Source organism: Aotus nancymaae, unplaced genomic scaffold (assembly GCF_030222135.1).
Source record: "Aotus nancymaae isolate 86718 unplaced genomic scaffold, 86718_ANA_hifiasm-v0.15.2.pri h1tg000046l, whole genome shotgun sequence".
Lineage (NCBI taxonomy): Eukaryota > Metazoa > Chordata > Mammalia > Primates > Aotidae > Aotus > Aotus nancymaae.
Window position 1 is genome coordinate 23291727 of NW_026988460.1, and position 22588 is coordinate 23314314.

The 22588-nt window shown below is 36.4% G+C and overlaps 1 protein-coding gene across 6 annotated transcripts in view; it reads left to right on the forward strand.

The window, feature by feature from the left end:
- Nucleotides 1–22588, forward strand: part of PPARG (peroxisome proliferator activated receptor gamma) — a 196232-nt gene that overhangs the window by 107233 nt on the left and 66411 nt on the right. Inside the window, exons 4-5 of one of the 6 annotated variants that reach the window (XM_064362035.1) lie at nt 9313–9446; nt 17778–17885. The exons of 2 other annotated variants lie outside the window; for them this stretch is intronic. In XM_064362035.1, coding sequence (XP_064218105.1) covers nt 9365–9446; nt 17778–17885 — 190 coding nt within the window. In that variant the 5' untranslated portion in view covers nt 9313–9364. Of the gene's footprint in view, nt 1–9312; nt 9447–17777; nt 17886–19528; nt 20173–22588 lie in introns of those variants that run through there. 3 more of the 6 variants (XM_021675636.2, XM_064362036.1, XM_012472208.3) reach the window with 3 other exon arrangements.

Below are 22588 nucleotides of genomic sequence, written 5' to 3' on the forward strand. Positions count from 1 at the left end.
TACTGTAGAGGCAGAATACATAGCTCAACAGAAAGTACTCCAGTGTCAGTCGTGATTCTTTATACTTCTCTCAAGCCACCTACTGGTCTTATTCCTCTTTACTAAAAGTAGGAAAATGGCTTGAGAATTGAGGGTCAGTCTTTAAATGCATTGTTCTGTCACTAGTTATGTGATACTTATCTGTATTGCTTGGTATTTAGCAGTCCATTATCTAATCATAACATCAACCTCATTCTTTCTGAGCTTGTTTCCTTTTTGTGAAATGGGGCTACCAATCAATCTCACAGAATTTTTTTTTTTTAAGACAGAATCTTGCTGTCACCCAGGCTGGAGTACAGTGGGGTGAACTCAGCTCACTACAGCCTCCGCCTCCCAAGTTCAAGCTCTTCCTGTGCCTCAGCCTCCTGAGTAGCTGTGATTACAGGCACATGCCACCACACCCAGATCATTTTTGTATTTTTAGTAGAGATGGGGTTTTGCTGTGTTGGCCAGGCCGGTTTCAAACTCCTGACCTCAGGTGATCCAGTCATCTTGGCCTCCCAAACTTCTGGGATTACAGGTGTGAACCATCACACCTTGCCAATCTCACAGAATTTTTGTAAAGTCTAGACAAAGTTTTATATTTTAAAACAGCACAGCCCCTGACAGAGTAGGCACTCAATAAATGTGGAATCTGAATCTTACTTAAAGCTAGTTTATATTTTTTCAAGTCTTCTTACTTTTATTAATGCTGCTTTAAGATGTATTCTATAAGTTCAAATGTAAAGTTCTAGATTGGGATGGAGTTTATAATGTGTCTAAAAAAGATAGTTAGAGACAAACTTTTAGACTGAACCAATCTACTATTAGTGGAATGATTAATCTTACTGGAAAATAAACATAAAATGTACTCTGTGTTGCCTGTGGTTTAATTGCCATCAAAATTAAGTTTATAATGTACTGTTTTCACAGTTATTTATTTTATTTTCAGTCAAATCTCTATTTGCTATCATAAAGAAAATGTCTACTTCTGCTAAGTGAACTTTAAAAATTTGTGCTTGTTTTTGAAGATTCCATACTCTGTATATCATTTCTTCCTGAAACATATTTATGTAGCTCCTTTTAACATAAGAGTGATAAGAGTGTTGTTTGATGACTGCTCTTATTTTATTAAAGTGTCATGTATAAAATTTAAACATTTGATTATAAGAATTCATAATATAATTTTGAGAGTCTACTTTGATCCAGATACTGATTTATTTAAATCATCTCTAATTCTCACAACTCCAAAAAGATAAGAAAACAGAGGCATGACAGGGATTGAATGCAAAACCCAGGTCTATTTGACTCTTTATTCATTTTGAATAGACAAATTCCTCAAAGCTTTACCGCCAAAAACTGTTACCTGGTTCCACACTGAAACACTATCCAATAGTTGCTATTTTCTTGTTTTGCTTTGAATAACCTCCCAGCATTGTTGTGAGTTTCAAATGAAATAAAAGGTGGTTTTTTTTTTTTGTATTACCTCAAAGTAGAAATTTTCAAATAGTAATGTTATCATTTTCATAAGAGCAAGGAACTTTGTCAATAGAAACAAAAACTTCATACCAAAAAAAAACCCCAGGATGCTGGGATGACTCATGAAGAATCTATGAATGAGGCAAGAGAACATTTGTTAGCAAAATGACTCCATGAACTGATGTTCAAATATTATCAAATTTTAATTACCAAGTCATTATTGAGTATTTGTAGAGTACACCATATCTGAACTCTGTGGTAAAAGATTACATTTTCATAGGTAATTCTTCCACATTAAGTGATTCATCATAGAAAAATGCTTTCATGCTGAGGACTTCCACCATGACCGTAGGCATTAAGGATCATTGACCTGAATAATTTATTTGAATGTCTTACTGCATTATTTTAATGAGATAGAGCACTGTTTGGAGCTTTGGACTCAGAATCAAGAAACATGATTTCTAGCTCAAACTCTGCTGTTAATTTATCTGAGTCATGCTTCGGGCAGATCATTTCTTTTTTCTGGAACTCATTTTCCTTATATGAACAATTAAGAGTTGGAATGTGCTAATCTTCCTGCTGTTAAGTTTCGTGAGCCCGTGATTTCAGCAGTCTGTAAATTTCCTCTAGTACAGTCACAGAACTGGTCAGTTCCACCAGCTGAACCTGAGTCGGCTCCACAGCTCTACACTTGCTGTAGAATCTTTGTGAATTACCAGTGTGCTTCACCAGTGACAGGATGTGCTGCCCAATAAATCTTCCTATAACTGATCTTAGAAAATTCGTTGATAAAATCTGAAAACTGAAAAAGATACATGTTTTAGAGGTGTAGGTTTCCCACAACATGAAAATGTGTCAGTTGATAATATAGCTCATGGTATTTTACTATACTAGCAACAGCTTACTAGAGAATTTCAGATATTACATGCAACAACAAGTTAACATAGTTTAAGTGGGATGTCTTTGGTTCAAAGTTACAGTAATTTGAAAAGTGTTTAGTTGATCCCTAGAAAGTGGTTAGACAGGTTAGGCTGTTTTTCAGGTATTAGAGGTAAGTTAACTTTTGAAATGGGAGGCGGAAAAGGAAGTTTTCAGTTGTTTTTTTTTCTTTTGAGACTTTTAATTTACTATCAGACATTATTTTTCAGATGAAAGTGCCTTTTATACTGTTACCTAGGTATGAGTCAGGTATGAAAAGGAAATAGTAACTCAGGATTAGAACATGAGTAAGTATATAATATGAAGAATTTCCATTAAATTTTAAATAAATGAATTACAGTCATATTATCAATATCTCAACATTAGAACCCAAAAGGACTTTAAGGATTATTCTGTTTTGTGGAAAGGCCTTCTTCTGATTCTAGAGATGAGAAATGTGGACTCAAAGAATTGACATAGTAAGTTTGTGTCTGAGAACCTAAAACCTAGGGTTTCTGGCTCCAATGTCAGTGTTCTTTTCTACTGCTTCCGAGTTAAGAAGACCTTTTTTTGATACCATATACACATCTACTGGAGTTATTGGCTTCTTTTTTATTTTTAAGGCAAGGTCTCACTCTGTTACCCAGGCTGGAGTGTAGTGATGCTATTATAACTCACTGCAGCCTCAATCTCCTGGGCTCAAGCAGTTCTCCTGCCCCAGCCTCTCAAGTGGCTGAGACTACAGGCACATGCCACCATGCTGGCTAATTATTTTGATTTTTGTAGAGACAGGGTCTCACTCTGTTGCCCAGGCTGGTCTCAAACTTCTGGTCTCAAGGGATCCTCCTGCCTCAGCCTCCCAAAGTGCTGGGATTACAGGTGTAAGCCATTGCTTCCAGCAGCATTGTTTTTCTTTAAATCAAAATAATGTAGTTGTTTAATATAATCATGCCTGTAAAATATATTACTTTTGAAAATCTGAACAAAATTAGAGTTTTGTGTTAAAGAAGAAAGGATTTGTGTTTCAAAAAAATGACACACGGGAGGCTGAGGCAGGAGAATTTCTTGAACCTGGGAGGCGCATGTAGATTGCAGTGAGCCTAGATTTGCACCACTGCACTCTAGCCTGGGGGACAGAGTAAGACTCTGTCTCAAAAAAAAAAACAAAAAATGACACAGCTGAGTGTGGTGGTGAGCATCTGAAATCCTAGCTGCTCTGGAGGCTGAGGCAGGGGGATCACTTGAGTCCAGGAGTTGGAGACTAGCCTGGGCAACATAGCAAGACCCCTGTCAATTTTTTTTTTAATTTAAAAATTTTTCAAAAAGTGGCGCAGATGCATTGAATATTGACCTTTCTTTGTCTGCTTTTATGGGACTATCCAACTTGCTGTGATAGTTGTGGTGAAACTTACGTCCAGGATACAGGATTATTTGTTCTTCTCAAAGCCGTGTCCCATTGGCCCAGCATTTCTCCCATGTTCTCTCTCCCCTGTGACTATGAAGAAATCCTGAACTGATGCAACCACCACTTGAAAATAAGGTTCCATGCCAATCTTAATTGCACCAGGAAAAGGCAGCCATTCTTTTGGGTAGGGGGAGAAGTGAGCTTGAGTGGTCATTCTGGTTGTTGGTAATTATCAGGCTTCCATTGGAGCATCATCCAGAAATTTACATATCGTTGGAACACAAAAAGAAAATGAATGCTGTTATCAGTTTGCTAGGTCTCTAAACTCCTTCTTGAATGATACATGTGTTATGGAAGTGCTGTTCTTTCATCGCTCTAGCATCAACAAAAAAAGCATGTGTGTTTTAATGCCAACTAGGGACACTGTGCTATGTTCTAGGGATACAATGAGATCTAAACTCTTAACCTTTTAGAAGTTAGCATAAGTGTTACTAGCACTTATTGCATTAAATGAAGCAAGTTTTTAAACGAGGTTAGAGCAAAAGAAAAAAATATGCATACAATTTTATACCAATACTAACATAGCTTATTTCACACAAAAGAAATAGCAATGTAAGCAATTTTTTAAATCCAAATTTATTCTACAGAATAAATTTCAAATTTATAGCAAAAAATAAAAAACCCAGCAGTTTTCATTGGCTTTCAAGAATAATGCAGCCCAAAAATATTTAATATTCTATATTGTGGGAATATTTTATGTAAGTCATTCCAACACCAAGTAATGCTAAAAATAACTTTATATAGGTACAGTGCCATGATTTTATTAACTATAGATTTTTAGACCTTTTCTTACTTTTTGTTATTGAATCATTCACAGCTTTTATTGGTCGAATTGCCTTCTCTTAAAAGTACCAAAGTGTGGAGAGTTTTTTTGGCTGAGCAATATTCAGATTCTTTTAGCCAAAGACAGGTTCTATAAAGTAATATTGAAGACTAGATGTTGAAGAGTAGCTTTCTCTAATATCAAACTGTCAGTTTTTTCAAATGTCATGAACCGGAGTAGAGTTAACTTTTTACCCTCCTCATTATAGAATCATTCCTTGTTATCCCCATTCTTTCTCCTGCTGAGGATGTGGTGTTGTACTCAAAGTTACATCCATACCCCTTTGTCTCCAAAGTCCAAGGAGAGATGGCACAGAGCCATCTCCACAGAGCCCTACATCCCTCAACAGAAGAAGTACATAGTACATAAGGAAAGTGGTCTTTTTTTTTAATTTTGTAAAAAATGACTTATCAATTCCGTTTTTATATAAAACACATGGGAGAAACCTAGCCAATCAACACATAACTGTCACCACATCAAAACGTACTTTTATCAAACTTCAAGTCTAAGAACATACAAATGTTTCTTTTATCATGTCTACAGTTATTGTCTATGCTTCTCCATTTAACTGTTGTTAAAAATTCCACATATCCCCATTATTTCTTCTGTCACGGTTGGTGATGAAGAGTTGGATTCTCTTATCAAGGCTACCATAGCTGGGGGTGATGTGATCCCTCACATCCACAAATCTCTAATTGGAAAAAAGGGACAGCAGAAAACTGCTTAGAGGGTTGCTTTAACCAACCCTCTTCCTCCCCATCATTGTACTGTATCTGGGGCGGAAAGTTGTCTTTTACCACTCCTTCTCACTCTGTAACATTAAAAAGTACTCTCCTGCAAGGGGACCGTCCACAGGATGAATAGCAATAGGCTGCCGCATTGACGTGCAAAGTGCTGACAACCCATTGGTGTGCAAAGCAGTCTTAGCAAGGTCTGAAGTTCTAAGGTCTTATCATGTAAATCACTGGTGTGTTCTTTTATGTATCTTATTATAATATCCTTCCAATCAATATTATAAAGGGCAGGACACTGGGGGAATCTTAAGGCTTTGAAGATAGGGATAGTCACATGCATGTCTTAGAAATTTTCTGATGATCACATACTGTCCACTGATAGTAATGATACTATTTAAACAAATATATTATTTCTCATATCAGTGCATGCCAATTGACCTTCAAGGTTAAGCAAATGAAAAGATCACTAGTTTGGGTGTATTTGGATAATTTTGATATAGTTACATGTGAACTCATTGAGAATAGAAACCTTGGCTTATTATTTACCGCCTAAACCCAGATCAATACCTGGTGCTTAGTAGGTATTTGATGAATGGTGGGATGGATAAATGTAAAAGTAAGTCTCGTCAGTTATCTAAAGACAAAACAGATACATAATAAGATACAAATGAGACTGGCTCATCCATCTTTATTTTCATCCATTTGAATGTCCATGTGAGCAAGTTATTTCTTAAGTGACCTAGCACTGCAGTGTGACTATCATTAACATAAAATATGATGAAATCATCCATATTGTGTAACTGTTTTGTTACTAATGTAGGGATGCTTTGTGTGTTGCTTGGTTTGTGTATGCTGCCAAGAGTGTAAGCAACATTTACTGAGCCTGCTACTTGGCAGGCTCTGTGTTTATTAAAACTATAGTTTTTGCTTATTGACTGTTTTTTTGACACATCCATCTTGTTCATCATTGTATCCCTACCACCTAGCTTGAGGCTTGCTGCATATTATATTAGCAATGAATATTTTTTGAACAAACGAATGCATGAAATACAATGAGTTAAGACAAGTTTTTGCTTTCAAGTAAAACATAGTCTGGGGGAAGAAGGAATGACAGGATGTGGTGGGTCCTATAGAAGTAAGTGTTATCAGATTCTGGTGCTGTGGAATAATAAACTGTTAAAAATATGTAATCTTATGTTTCAGAAGCTAAAACACAGTATAGGAACTATTAGAGGCTTAGAAGGTCTCACTACCCAGTAGACTTATAAGTTGAATGGTGTCTGAGAAAAAAGAGAATAGAAGTAACAGTAGATGAAGGATCCAGAAGTGAATCCCTTTGAGGATAGGTGGAAAGACTGCATCTGTGTGTTGCCAAAGAGTAACAGAGACTGGTATAGGACTTGAGAACCAGGTAATGCTGTTGGCCTCAGGAACAGAACTAAGAAGATTCCCAGATAGAGATGTGGCATGAATGTGAACATCATAATTGATGGAACATGGCCACAAGAGGAAGGGGGGCATTGAGAGACACCCCACCACACTCCCTACTATAGCCATTGGTATTGGAAAATGAATACCACAGTTATTCACTGATATTCCTTAAAAGAGTAAATATATTTTTCCCCAAGTTGCCTAATACTTGTATTCCTGTGGTGCTGATATATTAAAAGAGGCGACTTATTTTTATTTTTGTTTCTTTTATTCTTTGCCTATGCTTGCTCATAAAAGAGGTAATTTAGACACTTCTAAGAGTAGAAACTGGTTAAGGCCATAAACTGACCTGAGCTTTAAAGGTCTGATCCTTAGATCCTAGGCCCAGCTCTGTCACCGCCCAACTGTTTAACCTGGAGAGTTAACTTGTCATTTGGAGACCTTGTTTTCTTACCTTAACAGAGTGTCAAACGCTTTAGAGTTTCTCTTACCCTAAAGTGGGATCATTTTGCCAGTTTTCTCATTCTGACCATCCAGCACAATCTTAAGAACATTTTAATAAACTTCTCCACTTTTAAAAAGTTGAGGAGACTTTGGAATCTGAGGGCAGGAATGGGAACATACTGCTGCTTCATGGGAAACAAGGTTGAAGTTTGCTTTCCAGACTCAAGCATGTCTTGGGACATTGACCAGGATTATCCAGAGGTAGATTGGGACTTCAGTTTTTGTTCTGCTTTATTTAAAAGAAGGACAGGGTTCTTGACTTGAATAATTAATTTTGGCTGGGTACAGTGGCTGACACCTGTAATCTCAATACTTTGAGAGGCAGAGGTGGGAGATCACTTGAGCCCAGGAGTTCAAGACCAGTCTGGGCAACATGGCAAGACCCCATCTCTACAAAAATAAAAGAATATTGATATATTGTAGTTCAACCAAGAATCTTTGATTCCGTCATATCCTTAAATATTATGGCATTGTGTCTGGATTACTGTGTAGTATAAGTAAATTTCCAAGCATGAGGAGGGAAGGAAAACGTCCTTTATTGAGAATCCAACTGAATATAGAGAAAACGAATTTTACACAACTGTAATCACTGCAGTCATTTGGACAAATTAGCAAACCCAAGTTTTGCTTTAACTTGGATTGCCTTAATAAAGACGTTTTGGGGCTTAACGGCACAGTTGCCCAACTCTCCACTTTATTCTGTACTGTTCAGACCTGGTGAGCATTTCCCCATCAAGCTCTTGCACCATGATTGACAGGGACACTTACTAGTCCCCTTGAAGAATGAATAGTTACTCAACGTAGATTAACCAGATGTATATTTATTTTACTCAGGGAATATCAGGATAAGTATAATTCAGAGAATTATTGCCTTCTAATGTACTAATTGCCCTGTGTAGGGGCATCTTTGAAAGTCTGCAATGTCACTGCAATTCTACTAGGCCATTCATGTGACAAGACCTGCTCCCACATCAGTAATTTGGCACAGCTAGTATTTCTCCTTGCCAAAAAGGGCAAAGGCCTTGAGCAAGAAGCCAGCTTTTTTCCTGATTACAAAACTGACCACAATTCCTCGCCAACCTAACAGCGTAAGTCTATTTTTTTCTGGTAGTGTGTTATTCTTCTCACAGAGAACTCCATCTTTTCATTATGACATAGCACTTATCATTTAAACATCAATTGATGTTCAGACATCAACTGATGTAACATTGCTGCATTTGCAATTGATGGATAAGCTGAAGTTTTGAAGAGAACAAATTGTGATATATAAAATTGAAACCACATCAAACCCTTCTTCATTCTCTCAACTATTTAATTTTACAGAATTTCGATAGCAGTCAGTATCATTTTGGGCTTCACAAACCAGTAGAATAAATACCTTAGGAATATAACATTTCAGTAGCATGCTGATACCAATGTTTAAACTATGGATACATATTTGAATTCCAAAGTTTTCTTCAGATAATGTGATTAGAGATTCAACCAGGAATAGACACCAAAAGAAAACTTTGCCCAAATAAGCTTTCTGGTATTCCATAAGTGAGAGATTTAAAGTTTTCCATTTAATAAGCAATTGATGTGAATTTTATGACAATAAAAATGCAAGGAGATATTGAACAATCTCCGCTCTTATAATTCTAAATACTGTACAGTTCATGCCCCTCACAAGACACTCAACATGTGGGTCACTGGCGAGACAGTGTGGCAATATTATTTTCCCTGTAATGTACCAAGTCTTGCCAAAGCAGTGAACATTATGACACAACGTTTTGTCAGAGCTGGCTCCTAACAGAACAGTGCCAGCCAATTCAGGCCCAGTGCTTTCTGTGTTTATTCCCATCTCTCCCAAATATTTGGAAACTGATGTCTTAACTAATGGGTGTATTCACAAATTCTGTTACTTCAAGTCTTTTTCTTTTAACGGATTGATCTTTTGCTAGATATAGACAAAATATCAATGTGAATTACAGCAAACCCCTATTCCATGCTGTTATGGGTGAAACTCTGGGAGATTCTCCAATTGACCCAGAAAGCGATTCCTTCACTGATACACTGTCTGCAAACATATCACAAGGTAAAGTCTCTTCCAGATACGACTAATGGGGACATGGGGGCATTTATGTAAGGGTAAAATTGCTCTTGTAGTTTGTGTTCCAAGTCATGTTTGTTTTAATATTATCATGTGTACACTCCAGTATTTTAATGCTTAGCTCATGGCTATGGTGTTCACTTAAAAACATATTCAGAACCTTAAAAAAGGAAACCTAAGCTAATCTGTATTTTATCTCTGTGCATGGCTTCCATTTCCTGAATTTTAAGCATTAAAGATATATCCAAAAAAATCTTGTTCATTTTACTTCCTGAGTTTGCATACATTTCCCAAGAAAATGTAGGGCTCTTTAGACTTGAAGGGTCACTTTTTCCTCCTTTCATCTTGTATATTACAGATCTCTCATAACTGTTTTTATCTCTCTTGCAGCACTTTTATTCCTCTTGAAGTACTCTCAGCTCTTTTCTGTTCTACTTTGAAATCTAGATAATTGTGTGTGCACTTTAGCTCTCCCAAAGAATTGTAAGCTCCTAGAGTATGGGACCAAGTGATGCTCTTCTTTAGATTTCTTAGGATACCTCCTAGCATAGTGCCTAATGCATTGTAGAAGAATAACTTGTCAGAACCTTGAAAAATATCTGTTCCAAGCATCACATTTTACGCATGAAGAAAATGAGGTCCCTAAAACAGTAAATGTCTATTGCATGCTAAATAAGCAATTATCTATTACTTATCTTCAGATATGTTAGAATCAGATACCTTCTTTTCAATATTTCTTTCTTGGCCATTGCAAAATATAATTTCTATGGCTCCTATTGAAGTTTCTTAGCACAGCCTCTACTGTTTGGTATTGTGTCATATTGATGTCTATATTTCTATTCGTTTTCTTTTTCTCTTCTCATAGATTCTATGTAAAAATAGATTGTTAACTAGTGTGATTCATGTTTTATAATATAAGTGCTAAAGCGTTAATATTAAATCACTTAATTCCTGAAACGGATGGCTTCACATTTTAACCTTTTAATTTTCCTGGAAGCCTTAAGTTTTGACATATTAATCATAGTTTTTAAAATATCAAGCTTATTAAAAATTAATAAAAAATTGTTTCCTGAAATACTGTTTTATTACACTCATTTGATTCAACATCTATTTATATCATCTAAGCCTCTTAACTAGGAGTTTTGTTTTATTCCATAAAATGCTGTTATTCTGTTTTTCTGCAAGCCATAAAAATTGTTGCTATCTTTCTTCAGTTATTAATTTAGCCTGCCTCAGGGCAAAATGTCCTGGCTATACGGTGAAATAGTTCTTGAGTAAAAATTTGATAGTTTTGTCTATTTGAAAAGAACATGTCTAGAATGCAGTACAACAAATATCAACAAATAGGTTAACTGAGAGGCAAGTACTATTTGTGGTGAGGATGGTTATGTGATTCAAGTTAGTTTTCATTCTGTGCTAATCTCTATTTTTATGCTTTGAATTTACCCTGAGTTTAATTTTTTTTGAGTCTCAATTACCTCTAAAAGAATGATGTAGTACTTTTCTTCCTAATTAACATAATACAGAATAGAATTATTAGCAATTAAAACATTATATTTTATACTAATAATTTAACCCTTGTCTTATAGGGTCTCTGGCTACTTCTTCACTGCTTCTCTATTAAAAATGTGAGCTCCTAATGGCCAAAGACCTATGATTGTTACTCCCATTACATTTTGTAAATGACCCTTAAATAATTACTCCACCCCTTCCAAAACAGACAAAAATAAATTGGGTATCTGATCATCATTAGCCAAGGCCAGTGGAGTTGAAACACTGTGGAGATGAGGTATTTCACCTGGGTACTGTAGTCCACTTAGTTGCTCCTTGTTCTTCATAATAGGCAAAGTGAAATTGGGGATTGTTGCAAATGGCTGGGTACTGCTACTGAAGAAAAAGTGGCACATTTAGTGTGAATGACTCAGATGTCCAGGTAGATTGAGTATATTCGTGTAGCCACTATGCCCAAAGAAGATTTCCATACTTTTTCCAAGCCTCCATCATTGCTGTGACCCCTTTATATTATTCCCTTTTCTTTTTTTATCAAGAGCTCCTCAAGCAACCCCAAGTAACCTCATGCTGGCTTTGAAACCATTTCCACTAGTAGAAATTGGCAAGATCGAAGGGAAGCTTCCACAAGCTCAAGCTGAATATGCCTTCTGCTTTTAGTGCCAGACCTAGTCCTGTGTGAATTCTACAATTTTAAGTTGTTGCACCAGAGGCTTGAAAGATGATGACACACTTGTCCTTTGGAGCTGATTGAGCAATGGAAATATGCCTTAGAGACATGATAAATGCTGCAATAGACAATCCTTCAAAACGAGTCTCTCCTGAGATAGGAGTGAGTGATTGATTGCACACCATTTTTATTGAGTGATACTTAATCTGTGGTTACATAGCTCCAGGCAACCACAGACTCAGAAACATTTAGATAACTGACCAAAGTTTTTACCTTTTCAGAAGTTTAAAGGGATCCTTGTAGTACCAGGGAACATAGGACGAATCCTGTCTTGGCCACATATTTGCTGTGTGAATTTGAGCACCTCATTTTACTTCTCTGGCCTTCTTTTTCCACACAGAATACACAGGATTAATGTGATGATTAAATGACACAGTATTTGTAAAAGTAGATCTAAAGCCCTATCTGGATTTACTGCTTTAGTCTTGTGGCATTAATCACATGTGGATAGATAAGAAGGCTCTGATTTAAAAACAAAACAAAACAAAACACCCTAAATTTGAAGTACTTTCTGGAATATGGGAAAATAAAAACTCTAGAACTCTTTATTGCACAAGAGTAAGTGTCAGTTATGTGAATGAAGTGAGGCATCTGCATGATCTCCTGTGAGTGTTTTGAGAAGATGATCAAGCTTAGAGAAAGCATCTATGTGTCTAATTTTTTTTAATGATGAAATTATCTTTCTCTTTCATTAGTATTTATGAAGAAATTGAAGTTATTCCTTGACCCTAAATAAGAGTGACAATTACATGTTTTCTTCTCAGAGGCATTGAGAAACTGTCTTAGATTATAATGGTTTTTATACACTGAGGTAGAAGTCCAGAAAAAGATTTGCGTTATTGACACAGCTCTGATTGATTGATTGATTGATTTATATTTTGAGACAGAGTCTCACTCTGTCACCCAGGCTGGAATGCAATGGCATGATGATCACAGCTCACCACAGCCTCAACCTCCCTGGGCTCCGGTAATCCTCCCACCTCAGCCTTGCTAGTAGCTGAAACTACAGGCATACCCCACTATGCCCAGCTAATTTTTGTAATTTTTGTAGAGACCGGATTTCACCATGTTGCCCAGGCTGGACTTGAACTCAGGGACTTGAGTAATTCTCCTGCCTCGACCTCCCAAAGTGTTGGGATTTAGGCATGAGCCACCACAGCCCGCCCCCGAATTCCATAATTTCACATGTAATTAGAATTTAAGTAAGATCTTTTTCTTGAATATTACTATTGTCTGTATTAATTTTTTCCTGAGTATGGCTCTAGCTTTATCATTTATTTAATTAGCCTCTTAATCACCAGGACTTTGCAGATTTTATAGATTTCTAGACCCTGAAAATCACTGTTTTTCTGAGAACTGTCATTTGTCTCATACTTTCCTCCAAAATTATGAATTATAGGAAACACCTGAAAAAAAGTCATTTACATGAGCTATTTACACAACAATACAGGGTTTCATTTTTAATTTTAGTTTCCCCTACTATCTCTAAGGAATACAACTTGTCTTGAAAGCTCCCTGACAGCAACTATTCATTTAATCTGCCAATTGCAGTATAAAACATGAGTCATTAAATGAAGACAATTTTTATACCTCTCATAGAGGTTGGCATATATTACTATTTTTTGTCAGCATTCTCACTTACAACTTTGCTAGGATAACCCTGGGGAAATTCCAAAATCTTCATAGCTCTTGTGTTAGCCACATATTCCTTGAGTCAGAGGAAATCTGAGCAAAGTAAATTTGTTCATTGTCTTAGATCAACAAAAGTGGTACAGAGCTTCTGTGCTGCCAACTCCCTTTGGACATTTAGAGGTTGTCCAGTAAATGCCTCGTATCCATCTACTAGTGCTGATATTTGTGAAAATATAAGCGATAATGAATTAGACTCATTTAAATGGAATTAAGTTTCTGTAAACTTCTACCAGATTGTCTTTTTTGTTGTTTTTTGTGTTTTTTTTTTTCGGTAAATGCAGTTTTGCACCTGTAACTAATTTAGAGACGCAGAAATTGCACATGTAACTGATAGCAACTGCCATCCAACTCTTACAACTTCGGAATCAAGATCACATGGCTATTTGAGTACACAGCGTTTTAAACTGTGTAATTTTTATTTGAGCAAGGGATTGCCAACACAAGATCAAGGTTCCCACAAGTGGTGAATGGCACTTGTAGTTAACACTGTAAAACATATTTAAAACAGACAACTGTCAATAGCCTACAAGGGAGTTATTCTGTATCACCTCATGCCGGGTTTTTGTATGGCCTGTTAGCTGACTTTCTAAATGAGAAATTTTGCCATCCGTTGCAAACCGCCAGTGGTCCTAAAATGCCTATCTTTATTATCAACTAATAATATTTATTGAGTGCCTGTTTTCAAGGCACCATAGTGAATGCTGTGAAATCTAGACACTTTATAATCTGGGTGTACTTTTTATATTTTACCTTATTTCTCACCACATTCCAGGCATTGGCCTGCCCTGCTCTGTTCACACGTCTCTTTGTCCCAAGAATAAGCCATACTCACCCTTGCTCCCAGCCTGTTATGTCCTGAAATGCCTTTCCTAATTCTTCTGCCTTTTCAAATCCTCCCTGTCCTTCAAGGTCAGCTTCAAGGAACCTCTACTCCGTGAAGCATTCTCTGAATACATTGCTGTTCGTTGTTCCCTCTCTCCTCTAAACTGAAAATATGTTCAGAATATCTCTCTTCTGCCTCCTCCACTGCCTTCAGCCTGGTCCAGGCCATGGTCTGTGCCTGGATACCAGTCTCTTGATGGATTTTTCAGCTTCCATCCTAACCTCCCAACAGACTAGTCTCAACCAGTGACCCAGAGGGATGCTGCTAAAATGTGAGTCAGATCCGTCACTCCACCCATTCCCACCCCAACTGACCCCTCTGGTCCCCTCTCTCTCTCTCTTCCACCTACTCTGCTCCAAGCCCGCCAGCCTCCTTGCTGTTCCTCCCACATTCCAGATGCTCTCCAACCTTTGTGTACCTGCCCTAGCTCCTGTTCCTGTCCAGGACCCTCTCCCTCTGGCATCCTCTGGGGTACCTCTGTCAACTCCCTTTAATAAACTTGGCTCAAATCTTACCTTTGAGTGAGGATGACCTTGGCCTTCCCCATCCTAGGATAGGAGAATTACCTATCCTCCCCACTGCCCTTTCTCTTCTACTCTACAATTTCCTATTTAAAAAGCATTTATCATCTTCTAACATGCCAGGTAATTTACTGATGGCTTGTATTTATTGCTTATTGTCTGCTTCATCTCCCTGGAATGTTAACCCCATGAAGGCAGAGATCTTTGTCTAGTTTGCCCACTCACTGATATATTCCAAATACCTGAATAATAGTGCTCATTAATACTTGCTAAATGAAAGAATAGAATCCTCTAACATTTATGGCTTCTATCACACAATTTAGCCCTGAGTTAGAACTGTCTGGTACTGTTGCCTGTTTTATGTATTCCCTAAGCCAAATTATATAGTCACTGAAGAGAAGATCCATGTTTTATTTTGTATTCCACAAATGCCAAACACATAGTAAGTATAATAAGTTCTTGTTGACTTATTAGTACCAAGCTGATCTCCTCCTAAGGTCAGATACTGGAATATATTTAGCAAATAAAAACAAAATTTTAGTGTATGTTAAATATTTTTCTAAAACCAATGCTAATATAAACAAACCAAGTACTGGGTATGCTACAAATCAAGCACAAATATGTTTTGAATTATCTGTTAGAGTTATTTGTACCATGTCCCTCCATTAGTTTGAATAGCATTCATTAAATATCATTTGAATATTAATTTTAACAGCATTTGTTTGTGAGTTACCCAAATCCCTGGCTTCTTCTGCAAATCTGCCTACCTTTTGATACTTCTATTATTCATTCATTTGAACCTCCAAAAACACTTATTTGCTAGCAATGTTTAAAAAAGAGTAGCTTATTTAATTAGCTGATATCTAACATATAAAGCACTTAATGTATTAATTGCCTGATGTGTAATAGGTGCCAGACATGTCAGTCCTGTCATCTTCTCATCTTTAAAATGGAAGTTAATACAGATTTTCATTATCCATGCTATCTAAAGTTTTCTATTACTGTGGTTAATGTGGTTAATTAAGTTGGACTTATTGTTTACTCTCTCAAACTTTTTTCCTTAGCATTTTTTCAGAATACTTAGGTATTATCTGATAAATCCATATTATTAATCATAGTTCCAGAAGAAAGAAACCAAGGTTCAATTACTTGTTTCGGCAAAGAGCCCGTGGTAAAACTAAGTAACAAAACAGGGGTTTTAATATTTTCCACACGTTCCAGACAATGTGAACATTATGTCTCCCCTTATGTCTTTTAAGTCAGATCTTTAGGAAAAAGTAAAATATTCTCATTATTCTTACTATTTTGCTTGCATTAGCAATTAAGTATGCTTGATGTAAGATTGCTAGATATTATCTTACTATTGTCAACACTTTACCTAAAGCCCTGCCTTTAGTTTTTGTAAATAAAATTATAGACCTATTAGATAGATTGGGCAAGTTTGCTTGGTGAATTAAAATATGATGCCAATAAGAACCAAATTGAGTTTGATATGGGATGGCCAGATTTACATAGAAATCTTCGCATTTACAAAGAGATCTCCTTGCTGTTGATACAACCACATTTCTAGCCACAGTTACCCAAGATATGTAAACAGTTAACTCAGGAGAAACCAATTCAATTTTCAGTTATATGCCATATACAAAATCTAATCACCTTTGCTACTATATACACTTAGCATATTTCTTAAGCAGTATCGTGTAATATGAAGGGCACATTGATGACGGGGACATGTATCTTTTTCTTGGGATTTCAATACGAATGACCATCCAGATCTTAATCCCAATGGCTATGCATAATTCCAAACTCATCTCTACCAGAAAGCTATCTCTGATTATTTTAGAACATGTTAGTGTCGTTCTTTTTCACATTTCTAAAGTACTTACTGTCTCTATCACAAGTCTTGTCTCTGTACTTCCTTCTACTACTAAATATCTCTCACCTTTGTAAGCCTCTCAAGAACTACAATATTATGTGTTTTTGTGAGGCCTGAAAAACACCTTGCCCGTAGTATTAGGTGATTAGTTACCTTGATTTGAGATTTTAGATTACTGGTTGAACATTCACTGAGCTGAAGATATAGAGAAAGAAAAATGCCAAAGAAAACTAAAATCAGAAATTTTGGGAAAGAGAAACACTCTAGTAAAATATGATGGTGACTTTCAAGAAGCAAGTTTATAAAATAGATTGTTGATACAAAGAAAATGTAATTTTAAAAAGTTGGTAGCTTGAATGGATTTAACCCAATAAATTTATTTAATTTAAATGGAATGCCTCAAAAGACAACTCAGCTGATCCAAACATAGTAACTTCCCAAATACAAGACTCTTGATGTAGGCATTTGAATTTGGAAAAAAAAATTGTTGCATTGATTAAAAATACAATATCCTTGTAAAGCAGAATAGACCTTACATGCAAGCCAAATAGTTGTAAAGCAAAAATAAAACTTTTACAACTTACTCTTTTATTTTATTTTACTTTATTTTTTGGGGACAGAGTCTCACTTGTCACACAGGCTTGAGTGCAATGGCACCATCTCAGCTCACTGCAACCTCCGCCTCCTGGGTTTAAGCAATCCTCCCATCTCAGTCTCCCGAGTAGCTGGGATTACAGGCATCTACCACCATGCCTGACTAATTTTTGTATGTATAGTAGAGACAGGGTTTCACCATGTTGGCAAGGCTGATCTCAAGTGATCCGCCTGCCTCAGCTTTTCAAAGTGCTGGGATTACAGGTGTGAGCCACTGTGCCCGGCCTACTTTACTCTTTTAGATAAAATGTACAGCCTTTGAATTTTTACTTCCACCATTTACACTGATTTGAAGTCCTTGGTTGAATATGTATTTAGCCTTCATTGTGCAAGGAAACAGGTTACAAAAACAGATAGTTTATTAAATTATTTTTATTGTTTTTTTAAAAAGAATGATTTTAATACAGTTGTTTCTCTCTTTCTTTGTTGTTCTTTTTGTTACTTTTTGTAGAGACAAGGTCTGGCTATGTTGCCCAGAATGGTTTCAAACTCTTGGCCTCAAGTGATCCTCCCATCTTGGCTTCCCAAAGTGCTGGGATTACAGATATGAGCCGTCATGGTCGGTCTTAATACTGTTTTATAAGTTTTGAATGGAATAATTTTTAAGTGAATATCCTAAAATTCTATGTCAATCCTTTTAACACAACTGGAAGAGTTTTTGTTGGCTTATTTGGTTTGTCTGCATGTTTCCTTCTGTCATCTCCCACTCCTAGGACCCATATGGAACATTGTCTCTTAATTAACCCTTTTATTGAAGTATAATATACATAGAGAAAAATGCACAAATCATTTTCACAGGTGAAAATACTTGGGAAATTAGCACCCAGACAAAAAAACAAAACAATACCAGCATCCCAGAAGCCCTCTGACTACTCTAATTTCTAACTTGTTGATAAGTTTTGCCCAGTTTTAAATTTTATGTAAATAGAAGTATACATTGTTTGCTCTTTTGTGTCTGGATTCTTTTGCTTAGCATTTATTTGTGAGATTAATCACACTATTGAATGTAATTGTACTTCATTCACATTACTGTATAGTGTCTCATTGAAGAAATATATCACAAAGTATTTATCCTACTGTTGATGGGCATTCAGATGGTTTTCAGTATTGCAGATAGTACTGCTATGAACATTGTTCTATAGGTCTTTTAGTGAACAAGCGTATGCATTTCTGGTAGCTATATGCTTCAGCCAAAAATAGAGTATGTTGAGCTTCGGGAGATGTTGCCAGCAGTTCAGAACAGGGCTCTAGAAATCTATACTTTTACCAGAAGTGCATGAGTGTTCTAGTTCTTCCATACCATCACTGGTACTTGGCATTCTTTGTCTTTTTCACATTAGCCATTCTGGTGGGTGTGTTGGTATCATATTGTAATTTTAATTTCCTCTTTTCTGATGTCTAAAAAATTGAGTACTTTAATAAGTATTTGTTGTGATTTGGCTATCCTTTCTTGTGAAGTACCTGTTCAAGTCTTTCACCCATTTTTATATTGAGTATTTTAGGTAAACATTCTAAAGCATAACTTGTCAGATACATGTATCGTAAATATCTTCTCTTACTCTGTGTACTTTTTCACTTGCTTAATAAACAGACGTTTCCAATTTAATATAGTCTGATATACTAGATTTTTCTTTTAAGAAAAATGTAAGTAAGTGCTTTTTATATCCTTTTGAAGAAAGCTTTGCCTACTCCAAGGTTGATAAACTGGGTTAGTTTTTATTTTAAAAGTTTTCTGGTTTTATATTTCACATTTAGATCTGTAATCCACACAGAATTGATTTTTGCTTTTGTTGTAAGGTAAGGTTTTATCTCTTTCCCTGTGGATATCCAGTTGACCTACTTCATTTATTGAAAAGATCATCATTTCCCCACTACCCAGCAGTGACATTTTTATCATAAACCAGGTGACCATATAGGTTTGGAATTTATTCTGGACTTACTCTTCTATTGTATTGGTCTATGTTTCTATTTTTGTACCAATTAAGATTATCTTAAGTACTGTAACTTTATAAATAGTTTGATATCTGGTAGTATAAATCCTCCAGTGTTTCTCTTCTCCTTTAAGATTGCCTTGCCATTTGGCCTTTTGAATTTCCATATAAATTTTAGACTCAACATATCATCAATTACCACACAAAAGTGCTGGGATTTTGACTGGAATTGTTCTGTATCTATAAATAAATTGGGAGATAATTGAAAGCTTTACAAAATTGAGTCCATGAACATGGACTATCTTTTCACTTACTTTTAAAAAATTTTTTCAATAGTATTTTTGGGTTTTCATTGTAGAGATCTTACACATATTTTGTTAGATTTTTGTTCCTTAGGTATTTGATTGTTTTGATGCTGTTGCAAAAATAATTTTTAAATTTCATTTTCTACTTGTTGCTGTCTTATAGAAATATAATTGGTTTTTGAATATTGGCCTTGTACCCAGCAACTTTGCTAAATTATTTTACTAACTATAATGGGTTTTTTGTGGATTTTTAAAAACACAGTGTGCCTGGCGCAGTGGCTCATGCCTATAATCCCAGAACTTTGGGAGGCCAAAGTAGGTGAATCACTTGAGTTCAGGAGTTCGAGACCAGACTGGCCAACATAGTGAAACCCTGTCTCTACTAAAAATACAAAAAAATTAGCCAGGTGTGGTGGCATGCATCTGTAATCCTAGCTACTTGGGAGGCTGAGACAGGAGAATTGCTCAAACCTGACAGGCGGCCGCTTCAGTGAGCTAAGATAATGTCACTTCACTCCAGCCTGGGCAACAGAGTAAGACTTCGTCTCAGAAAGAAAAGAAAAAGAAACAAAAACGAACAACAAAAACAAAAAACACAGTCATGTCATCTGTAAGTAATGTTAGTTTTAGTTTTATTTTTTCTTTTCCAATTCTTCTGTGTCTTTTTCCTTTGTTGCACTGGATGCATCTCCAGTACAGTGGTAAGTAGAAATAATGACAGTATCATTACCTTGTTGGTGATCTCAGGAGGAAAGCTTTAATATTTCCCCATCAGGTATGATGGCCGTTCTAGGATGTTTGTTTATTTGTTTGGTTTTTATAGATATTCTTTAGCAGACTAATGAAGTTCCCTCTCCTTCCTAGCTAAGAGGCTTTTTATTTTTAAAAAAATTATGAGTGAATGTTGAATTATATCTAATGTTTTCATGTAGTTTGTTGTGGTCGTGGTTGTTTTTGAGACAGGGTCTCACTTTGTCACCAAGCTGGGCCATGGCTCACTGCAGCCTCAACCTCCTGGGCTCAAGTGATCCTCCCACCTCAGCCTCTTTGAGTAGCTGGGACCTCAGCACATCACCATACCCAGCTAATTTAAAAAAAAAAAATTTGTAGAGACAGGATCTCACTATGTTGTCTAAGCTGCTCTTGAACTCTTAGGCTCAAGTGATCCTCCCACCTTGGCCTTCCAAAGTGCTGAGATTATAGGAATGAGCCACTGTACCCAGCCTAGAATATTTTTTATAGTGCTGAGAAGAAAGATTGAAAGTATGAAAAGTGCCTACTATGTATACTTTAATATTGCATTGTAATACATTTTAAGATACTATATAGTATAACTGATGAAAATCTTCAAATCGGCTCATAACCACTAGTGATCTGGCTGTATCTGTTTTGACACTTTTGTTCTCAGTGTCTGTTTAGCTTAAGACCCTTGTCTTCTCATTAAGAGTGCTTGGCACAGTGTATTTAAAACATAATTTCAAAAGAGCATAGATTATTATTACATGGTTTTGCCAGACTAAACAACTCTGAGTAAGAAAGTGGCTTTCCCCCTATGGTAATTCCAAGCTACTAGAAGACCTTCAGTAGTAAAGTATGATTTAAAACCCTGACTCTGTCTTTTCCCAGTTGCAGGAAGTCCTTTATAATATTTGAGGGTGGGCACGGCAGGGAAATGGTGCTCTGGCAGATCTGCAGTGGCGCCCTCCTTTCTGAGTCGTTACACACTGTTCCGATCATTCCTTGCATTTTTCCTTTTCCTCTCCTCTCCCCCATTTTCATTCCCCTATCACTGTGAAGCCAAAACCAAAATGTGGAGGAGGAGCTAGCCAGGGAAAACATTCCAGCTTCTTTTTTCTGACCTAAACACCATTCTTCTTCTTTTTTGTGTTTTAATTAATGACTTTATTTTTTAGGGTAGTTTTATGTTCAGAGCAAAATTGGTCAGAAAGTACAAAGAGTTGCCATATACTTCCTGTTCCCCACCATGCACTGTCTTCCCCAGTATCAACATCCTGCACCCAAGTGGTACACTTGTTACAATCAATAAACCCCATTGACACATCATTATCACCCAAAGTCCATAGTTTATGTTAGGATTCACACTTGGTGCAGTACATTCTCTGGGTTTGGACAAATGTATAAGTACACATATCCACCATTGTAGAGTCGTCACACAGTACATTTTCTATGCCCTAAAAATCCTCTGGGATCCAACTGTTCATCTCTTTCTCCCCCTAACTCCTGACTACCACTTATCTTTTTCCCATCTTGATAGTTTTGCCCTTCCCAGAATGTCATATAGTTGGAACCATACAATATGTAGACTTTTCAGATTGACTTCTTTTACTTACCAATATGCACTTAAGGTTCCTCCATGTCTTTCCATGGCTTGATAGCTCATTTCTTTTCAGCACTGAATAATATTTCATTGTTTGGATGAGCTACAGTTTATCCATTCACCTACTGAAGTGTGTCTTGGTTATTTCCAAGTTTGGGCAATTATGAATAGAAATGCTATAAACACCTCTGTGTGGGTTTTGTGTGGACTTAAGTTTTCAGTTAATTTGCGAAAATACCAAGGAGTGTGATTACTGGATCATATGGTAAGAATATGTTTAGTTTTATAAGAAATGGTCACACTGTTTTCCAAAGTGGCTGTGCCATTCACCAGCAATGAATGAGAGTTTGTATTTCTCCACATCCTCAGCAGTATTTGGTGGTGGTAGTGTTTTAGATTTTGGCCATTCTATTTGTAGTGGTATCTCATTGTTTTAATTTGCAATACTCTAATGGCATATGATGTTTAAGATTTTTTCACACGTTCATATGCCATCTGTATATCTTCTTGGATGAAGTGTCTCGTCAGATCTTTTGCTCATTTTTTAAATTGGGTTTTCACTTTCTTTATTGAGTTTTAAGTGTTCTTTGTATAGTTCAGATAATAGTCCTTTATTACAACAGTCTCCAACCTTTTTGGCACCAGGGACCAATTTCATCAAAGACCATTTTTCCATGGACTCGGGTGG